General features: G+C 43.2%; 1 protein-coding gene across 4 annotated transcripts in view; it reads right to left on the minus strand.

Moving 5' to 3' along the window:
- The window catches only part of LOC147210884 (protein FAM184A-like), a 31,616-nt gene extending 22,799 nt beyond the window's left edge, over positions 1 to 8,817 (minus strand). For all 4 annotated transcript variants that reach the window (XM_086117864.1, XM_086117855.1, XM_086117847.1 and 1 more), the window contains exons 1-4: positions 8,321 to 8,817; positions 3,276 to 3,353; positions 2,937 to 3,071; positions 1,183 to 1,281 (exon numbers count right to left, since the gene is read on the minus strand). In XM_086117864.1, the coding sequence (XP_085973990.1) occupies positions 1,183 to 1,281; positions 2,937 to 3,071; positions 3,276 to 3,353; positions 8,321 to 8,509 (501 nt within the window). In that variant the 5' untranslated portion in view covers positions 8,510 to 8,817. The remainder of the gene's footprint in view (positions 1 to 1,182; positions 1,282 to 2,936; positions 3,072 to 3,275; positions 3,354 to 8,320) is intronic.
- Between the last annotated feature and the right edge of the window lie 185 nt (positions 8,818 to 9,002).

Consider the following 9,002-nt stretch of genomic DNA (forward strand, 5'->3'; position numbering starts at 1 on the left):
ATGCAATGTGAGGTGTCATGTTATGGATCTGAGTTTGATCCTAGATCCAAAGAGGGAAACGAGGGATTGCCAGCTGCTTTTAGATAATTCCACAAAAAGCATGATATGGATGATGCGTGGTGTGACGTGGTATGGTATACGAAATTGTTTTTTGTTTTTTTTGCTGAGATTCTGGTTTTTTTTTGTTTTTTTTTTGACTGGGTTAAGTTGACTGAGCAATGATTCTTCTCACAAGCAGCTGTCAACAACTGGATGTATCGCATAATGTAGGTCAAATAAAAATAAGGGACAAATAAAGGTTATCTTATCTTATCTTATCTTAAAAGACCAGTTCCGGTACACTGTACGACATTAATGTCCTTGTAATGTGCCACGTGCATCAATGGGTGCACTTTTAGCCGTGGCAATTTTTGCACAAAAGTGCAATCCATATAACAAACAATTTAGGGCCACTGTTGTCAATTTTACAAAATTCTTTTTTTTGAGGGGTGGGGGCGGGGGGGGGGGGGGGATTGTTGCTATAAGGGTCAGAAAAGTCATTGAATACAGCAAAAACATTTCTCCATCCATGATCTAATCCACTTATCCTCACAAGGGCTGTCGTTGGGCGGTAGGGACACCCTGAATTGGCCAATCGCAGGGCACACATTGACGAACAAACCCTCGGCGCTCACACTCACACTTGGGGACAATTTAGAGTGCTCCATTAACCTGCCATGCTTTTTTTGGGTATGTGGGAGGAACCCGGCGCACCCGGAGAAAATCCACGCAGGCACGGGGAGATCATGCAAACTCCACACAGGAAGGCCGGAGCTAGAATCGAACCCTGCACCTCTGCACTGTGAGGCGGGCATGCTAACCTATCGCCCATTGTGCCGCGCAACTTTCAAAATAAAAACACCAAATAAGTTACATTTTACTTGAACTTAATAGTCACTGTGAGGGTCGGTCAGAAACTGTGGGCAGGCCCGATGCGGCCCCCCGGCTATACTTTGTCAGCTTTACGGGTTCTTGTGGACATATTACGTAAGCAATTAAAACAGGCATTGCTATCAGGTAGAAATTTCCAAATACCGTCAAATGGAGTGTTTTTAAAAAGCTTATGTGTCCTATTCAGCTGAAACTTTTCAACGCTGTTTGATTTCTTTCTTTCACCCAACGTGCGTGCCTGCGTGCGTATACCTCTCTGCTCATGGAAACCACTCGCTGTGTGTGTTGGGCTTCAGTGCAGAGCTGTGAATCCTCCATTCTTTGTCTGTACATCTCAAACTCTGCCAGAGCCTGCAAGAGCACAACCATCATAATATTAATATTCTGTCACCCACCTTTGGCACAACACCCGAGTGAATGGCACGGCACATAAAGACACACAATTATTCACACCCACGTTCACAACGACGGGTGGTTGAGAGCAATTCCTGTCCTGGGGATCCTTGATTTTATGGGACCTGTTTAAGCAAATAAAGCGAGTCTACTTTATGGTTCTTGCTTAATGTGTGTGTGTGTGTGTGGAGGGGTGGGGGGGGGGTTGTTTGTTTGTTTTGTTTTTTAGGGCAGTGGATCAGGATCAAATATTTTCTTCACTTCACAATTGCATGACAAAATATTTGCTTGCCACTATACTTTGAAACGTTGGAATTTCACATTTGATTTGTGGTTAAAATGGAAATAATCAAATGCAGGGGCAAGTGTGTAGATGTTAATATTAGGATGAGGTGATTATACATAAGTGCTGCCCGACTACATCACCAGGCAGCATTTAAGTCAACTAGAAGAACCATACGCACACACACACACAAAAAAAATGGTGTGCTGAATTTACTAGACATGATTTTGTCAAGTGGCTGCGTGAAATGAAGTCATCTGGATCCAGATAATTTTTTTTAAGTAGACTATTTTGACTCATTCACTCCCAAAGACGTTTTTAAACGTCTTTTCAGACTTGGTCTAGAATTGGCTGGTACTGAATGAGTTAAAAAAGTATCTCGATCCAGATGATTTTATTGTGTATATCCAACACACCCATTTGTTTTTTCAGTGTACCAAAGGTTTGCACTAAGAGCAAGACGAAGAAGCAGAGAAGGTCAAAATCATGGGTGTCAAGCTAATATTTTGTCACATTGTACCTCCCGTTTCCCTTGGGGGGCCGTTCTGACTGTGAAACCATAGAAAGAATTCAAAAATAGTGGTCAATTCAACTATTGTTTAAATTATTATAATTGAAGAGTTTGGTAACAAGAAAATGCTGACAATATCTCTCTTAATTATTAGATATGAAAAATTTACATTTTGGTATAGATTTTAGCAAGCATCATTTAATTTGACAGGTTTTATTTGCTTACGCGCATCGCATAAAATGATGTGGCGGGCCAGATCTGCCCCCCGTGCCTTGAGTTTGACACATGTGGTCGAAATAATCTCCAGTGATTATTGTTCCAACAGACAAAAGAGAACTGATACTGTGAGCATTGTCGTATGCTCTGGTTGTATGTGTTGCTGCTCCATGTGTCAAAGTAGAATTTTGGAAGCATGGGGCACTTATAATTACTGTAACATTGATTCTAATTTCCATTAGCCCATCTATGGCCTTTATCAGGGTCAGTTTTTTAAAATAAACTTGAAATGTGGATGACACTAAGGTTGTCAGAATTGTGCAGGTGAGAGTGTTAACTGGCACTAAAGAATCATTTTTAAAGTGTTTGAATAATTTCATATGTTTGAATGTGTGTAAACTGTGCGGGAGAGGTTTAAGACAATTATTTGTCTCGGTTGATCGTAGATTTTCATCTATTACCAATGGGTTAGCATATAAATTGGACAGCCCTGATGGGAAGTGATGTGTTCAGTACCATCACTGTGCTGCCAAAATTAAGTCAAGACAACTAAATCTAAATCTAAAGTCTCTCTCTTACGATGACTAAATGAAGTCTAGTGACCTGTCTTTTCATGTGTTCATGTAATTCGACAGATTCCTCCAGACTGGCCAGCCGCCGGCGCAGATCGGCCTCATCCACCATCTTGCTCTTGTACTGCATAATCTTGTCTCGGGTTTCTGTCACGATATGCTCCACCTGAGCAGAGACCAATAAAAAAAACAATAAATCCCCAAGGGTTGAAGAAGCATTGGATTTGGATTCAGTCACCAATAGCTTTATTGTCTAAATGAGATTTTAATCACAGCAATAATTTCAACATCCTGCAGCTGGCATTATTCAACGTCCTTGGGGATTTCTTTGTGGGAACAAAAAAAAAAGTATCCTAAAACCTGTCGGTACCTCATCCTCGTGGGCTTCCTTCAATGAATCAATCTCTTCTTCGTGTTCGTCGTTCTTGGTGTTGAGAGCATAGATAACCTGGAAAACAATATGAGGATTGGTTGTGCGGCTTTCATGCGGACTCAATGTGACATCAATAGTTGTATGAGGACGAGCGACATTGCACTTTGAACGATGAACAGCAGAGAACGCAAACAGACTGAAGGCATTCTCCTCCTGTTTTTCTGCCTGTCTCTTCATCTGTCTGGGAAGCTTATTTATCCAATGTCTCGTCCATCGAAGCCAAGGGAAAAACTGCACACATTTACTAAGTGAACATGAGTTAGAGTGAGTACAATAACACCTCCTCAGTCATGCTCGCTCACTCCCACGAGCGTAAGCTGCATTTATAAGCGCTGCAGGTGAAGGATACGCTCCTGCAAACGAAGGTGCTTTAAATAATGAAAAATAAAGCTTCAGCCAATTGAGGCCCCCACCACTCCTCCACAAGCAAAAGTTTCACCAGTCAGCTGCGGCTCATCCACATTTTGTGAAGAGGAGTTAGAAAATGCTAAGTCTGCGCCAGCCACTTCATTCGCCTCGACCCTCAAGCCTACTTCATGGGATGTTCGAGACCACTTTGTCTCCAAACCGATACTAGTAAGAGTATTACAGCACTTGAGTACTCCTCGATACTGATACCAAGTAACCAATACCACTGGTGCTTTTGATACATAAAATTTCAGGTCAACCAATAACAGTAACCTTTCGTTTATATCGGTCAAAAGGAAAAACAGTCACTCGGCAATACAGAATTTCAGTTCAAAACTAAACACACACAACTCATTCTGATTTAACAAAAGTGCAAAATAAAACTGACAAGTCCCTGAGTTTTAGTCTTTGTTCATAAATGAACTGAAGTGCAAGACAATGTAGGTTCTACTATTAACTATTAAGCATGACACCATGACGTTGGAAAATAGGGCTGGGCGATACAGCTGAAATATTTGGCACAAACCCAGTATTTCCTATCATCCGACATTGATGAATATTGTTTTTCTTTTTTTTTACCCATCGGTATTAAAAAAATAATAATAAATAATGATTTGTGAGTGAAAATATCATAAAATACAACCATCCAGAGGAAAAATACTCCCCATATTAAAAAATATAGGTACATGTACAGCAGGGGTGGGCAATTATTTTCCCAGGGGGCCAAATGAGAAGCAGAAAATATTGTGGAGGGCCGGGCCAAAAGTTAGAAATAGAAATAGAAAATAAAGAAGATAGCACAATGTCTTTGTATGCCAGTAATAATGTAACATTCTCCTCCACCATCACATTCAGCACCGGTTCTCCTCAAGGATGTGTACTGAGCCCCCTGTTGTTCACGCTCTACACATTTGACTGCTCTCCGACTCTTATTAGCGGTCCAGTTTGCGGAAAGTTTTTAACATGATAACAATCATACCATTCTAGGAAATGTTCATTTATTCGAGCCACAAGCAATTCACTCTGAGCATGGAAATTGCCAGAATCAGACTGAGTAAGAATCGCTTCCTTTTTTTTCCAAAGTCTCGTAGATTTGAGTCTTTCCGACTCCAGGCGTCTCCTGAATGTTTCGTACTTTGTTACCCGCTTCATTTAATCAGATACATATCACTTTCCCTTCCATGGTCATTACTCTCTCCCTCTTTCTTCGTCTTCCCCTCCCTCCCTGTGCTCTGCAACTTGAAGTAACTGCGCCACCTGGTGTTGAAATACCTGTCATTACAAGTCCCAACGAAATGAATGCAATCAAACCTTAATTGTGCACCAATCTTCGGCGGGCCGGATTAAAAAGACCAACGGCCCGCAGTTTGTCCACCCCTGATGTACAGAATGCAACAATCAAGTGGGTGTGCGTGTGTATATATATATATATATATATACACACACAGTGATCCCTCGCTATTTCGCGGTTCGTTTATCGCGGCTTCAACGCATCACATATTCATAATTCTTTTTTTCATATACATGGAGTACAGTACTGTGTATGTTCCTCTATGTGACTCGCTGTTGTTTTGCAGCTTCTTGCGGACCGTTTGCGGACTTAAAAAATATATATATACTGTATATATATATATATAGGCGGCCCGGTAGTCCAGTGGTTAGCACGTCGACTTCACAGTGCAGAGGTACCGGGTTCAATTCCAGCTCCGGCCTCCCTGTGTGGAGTTTGCATGTTCTCCCCGGGCCTGTGTGGGTTTTCTCCGGGTACTCCGGTTTCCTCCCACATTCCAAAAACATGCATGGCAGGCTGATTGATCACTCTAAATTGTCCCGAGGTGTGAGTGAGGGTGTGCATGGTTGTTCGTCTCTGTGTGCCCTGCGATTGGCTGGCTACCAATGCGGGGTGTCCCCCGCCTACTGCCCGAAGACAGCTGGGATAGGCTCCAGCACCCCCGCGACCCTAGTGAGGATGAAGCGGTTCGGAAAATGAATGAATGAATATATATATATGTTTATTGGTCGCGGATTTTCATTTATCGCGGGTGGTTTTGGTCCCCATTAACCGCGATAAACGAGGGATTACTGTGTATATATAGCTGTCAGGATGTTGTTTTGTCTCAACTTCCTGGTTAGAGTATGCAGCCAGAGGGAAAAGGTCCATTTTAGCCCTGCGTTCTGTACAAGGCTTTGATGGAAGCCGCTTTTAATCATACATGATTATCATAATGATGCATGCTGCTTTCATCTCTTCTCTTTTTCTTGCGTTCCTCATCTCTCAGAAGCGAGACACATTGCACATTTGTATGCACAAAAAAAAAAAACATGATGCTGATGTTGCTTTTTATCAGTGTGCTTCTTGTCACATCGTCACTTCTCTGTTGTATCAGCTCAACCAGATTCCAAGCGCTTTTTATGTACTGATGTGTTTTGGGGGGTTTTTTGGTCACAATTGTGATTTTGTTACCTCCGGAAAAAACAATCTCAGATTAAGACTGAGAAAGTACTCTACGGACAATAAGTGGGCATCTGATGTCAGTTCAACATCAATATGACATCAAAATCCAATCTTTAACACCCAATTGATGTGACGTGCCCACTATAGTATTGGGGATATCATCTTTATTCAATCCCCGTAAAACGCAGTGAGGTCTCATGATCTTTATGTTTCAATCTTAATGAAACATTTTTGACAATCCTGCACAAAGGTCCATAAAGAAACACGTGGACTTTGTTGCGGCAGACCTCTGATCTTATCCCCATCGAACACCTGTGGAATGAACAAGAGATAGGAAGCCACAATCACTGACCTCTTTCTTCACAAAACTTTCTTTCACAACCAATGATAAGAATTCCCACTTAGCGACATTCCTTTTGGAGAAAGTCTTACTATAAGAATGTACGTACGTTTTTGTGGCTGCAAGGGAGGGACCGACTCCTTATTTACCATGATTCATTCATTTTCCGAACCGCTTTATCCTCACTAGGGTTGCGGCGGGTGCTGGAGCCTATCCCAGCTGTCTTCGGGCAGTAGGCGGGGGATACCCTGAACCACTTGCCAGCCAATCGCAGGGCACACAGAAATGAAAATCCATTTGCACTCACACCTAGGGACAATTTGGAGTGTTCAATCAGCCTGCCATGCATGTTTTTGGAATGTGGGAGGAAACCGGAGTCCTCGGAGAAAACCCACGCCGGCGAGGTGTGGGAGGACCTTTTACCATGATGTCCAATAAAAATGACATCATGCTTAGCCAAGTGATGTAAAAGATTATTACGTGAGCTGTAGAAAACGATCCAATGTCACTTTTTGCATTTCATTCTGATGAACGTCAGTATTTACTGAGGTCTAGAAAAATTTGTTTTATTCACATGGCTATGCAGGCAATGTCATCATAAACAGAACAATTAAATGCTCTTCCACTACATGGCTGAAGGTACAATTAACCTCCTGGACCTATTGCTGTTCAGAAAGATACTAATAGCTTTGTGGTCAATTTAACAGGTCCACATTTCACACTGAGTGCATCTGTGAGTAAAGTGAGACATATAATGGAGCGGTGTTCCTTCAAAATTTTCCAACCTCAAATTTGCCCTTTGGTGCAATAAATGTAGGAAAACACTCGCTTTGGGAAGCGAAATGGACTCCTGCCTATTTGTGACAGTGTATAATAAGATCAAGGAAAAGCCCTGCCTGGCTAATCTCTACACAATGACTCCATAGCGGGGGGAAAAAACAACTCCCATTTGGGTCCAGTCGGGATGCAAAAACTGGTGTGGTTTTGCCACACATTAATAATCCTAGTTATTGTCTTTGTTTCTTGCTGGGTGAAAGTCATCTTATTTGTTGTCATTAAAGCACGAAGGGATTTCGGTCTGAATAAAACCAAAACAAACTCGGACTAAATGGATTTAGCTCAGCGATGCACTTGAGCAAGGCTGTCACATCCACCCCATTCATAACTGACCTGAATTTCTTTGGACCGTGGAGCAGGTGATTTGGCTTCACGGTGTGCAATAGCACACATCCCCCCCCCCCTTTTTTTTGTCTGCATGTTACGTAAAAATGCATCCTCTGGTGTGTGCTTGCTTGCACTGCAGACTTTTGACTCGCCTAAAACCAACTCACAGCTGCCACCTCAAATTTCCCACTACTACAGTGGCTTTGCATTCAGGTACAAAGACTGACAAAACCCTGCACCCCAAGATTACGTAAAACCCTCCAGCCCTCCCCCCACCACCGTTTTCTAGTGGCAAAGGCTCCGTTGTGATAACGTGCGCAGGTTAGGCAGTGGATTTGGCCATGCAGGAAACCCGGAGAGTTTGCATAGACACATCGCTTGCAGGAGGAATTTCAATAACACATGCAAATGCAACCATCTTTATAGCCTGCATTTTCTTTTTAAAGAGTGATAGCTGCATCTTACTGATCTAACTTGAGCATGACAGCTGCCACACTGCGCCACAGACACCCAGTGAGATGCCATCACTTGTTTACAAGCAAGGTCCCACGCCAAAAAGAGCCGCCCTCCACGCCACTACTCCACGCAAACCCGCGCCGAACGCACATCGCTCACCTTGGTCAACTGCGCAATCTTTTTACTCATCTTCAAATGGAGGTCTTGCGTGTATTCCAGCGTCAAACTCGCGTCGTAGAACATGGTCGATGTTGACGACGGGACGTATTTGGCTCCGCCGCCGCCGCTGCTGCTGGAGCCGCTCGTCGAGGTTCCGTAAGCGGGCTGCCAGCCTGCTCCAGTCGCCATTTTTCACCACGATACAAATACAAGACGTTCGATCCAAAAGGGGATGGGGTTACGCGCGCAATCCTGACATCGCAAACAGGGATACACCGAGCTGGGGGCGTCCCATCGTACTTCGCGCCAGCTGCTGGAGACAGGAAGAAACGGAGTTGCACGCCAGATGCTGTTCATCTGAAGGTGCGCATGCACGCTTCTTTTTATCCCCCCGCCCACGTTTTTTTATGCGACTCTCGGGGCCAACTGTTCATTTAAGGCAGACGACGGCCGACATGTTGACGCAGCACAGCCCGTTCGCCGGCGTCCTGCATCCAGCCCTGAGACTCAGGTCCATCTCTCGTGATGTCTTCAGTGGCTGTAGGAAAGTTTGAATTCGATAAGAAAATTACGTCAACTCTTACAATCTAACCCACATAAAATAATACAAAACTGGGTACCCGTCATACGTTTGAGTAATTATAAAACCAAAATGCTTTCTACTTTAAATATGGTCAATGTT

The sequence above is a fragment of the Hippocampus guttulatus genome, chromosome 1 (assembly GCF_054856545.1).
Source record: "Hippocampus guttulatus isolate MCC_2025c chromosome 1, RoL_Hgut_1.0, whole genome shotgun sequence".
In the NCBI taxonomy this organism is placed as follows: Eukaryota; Metazoa; Chordata; class Actinopteri; order Syngnathiformes; family Syngnathidae; genus Hippocampus; species Hippocampus guttulatus.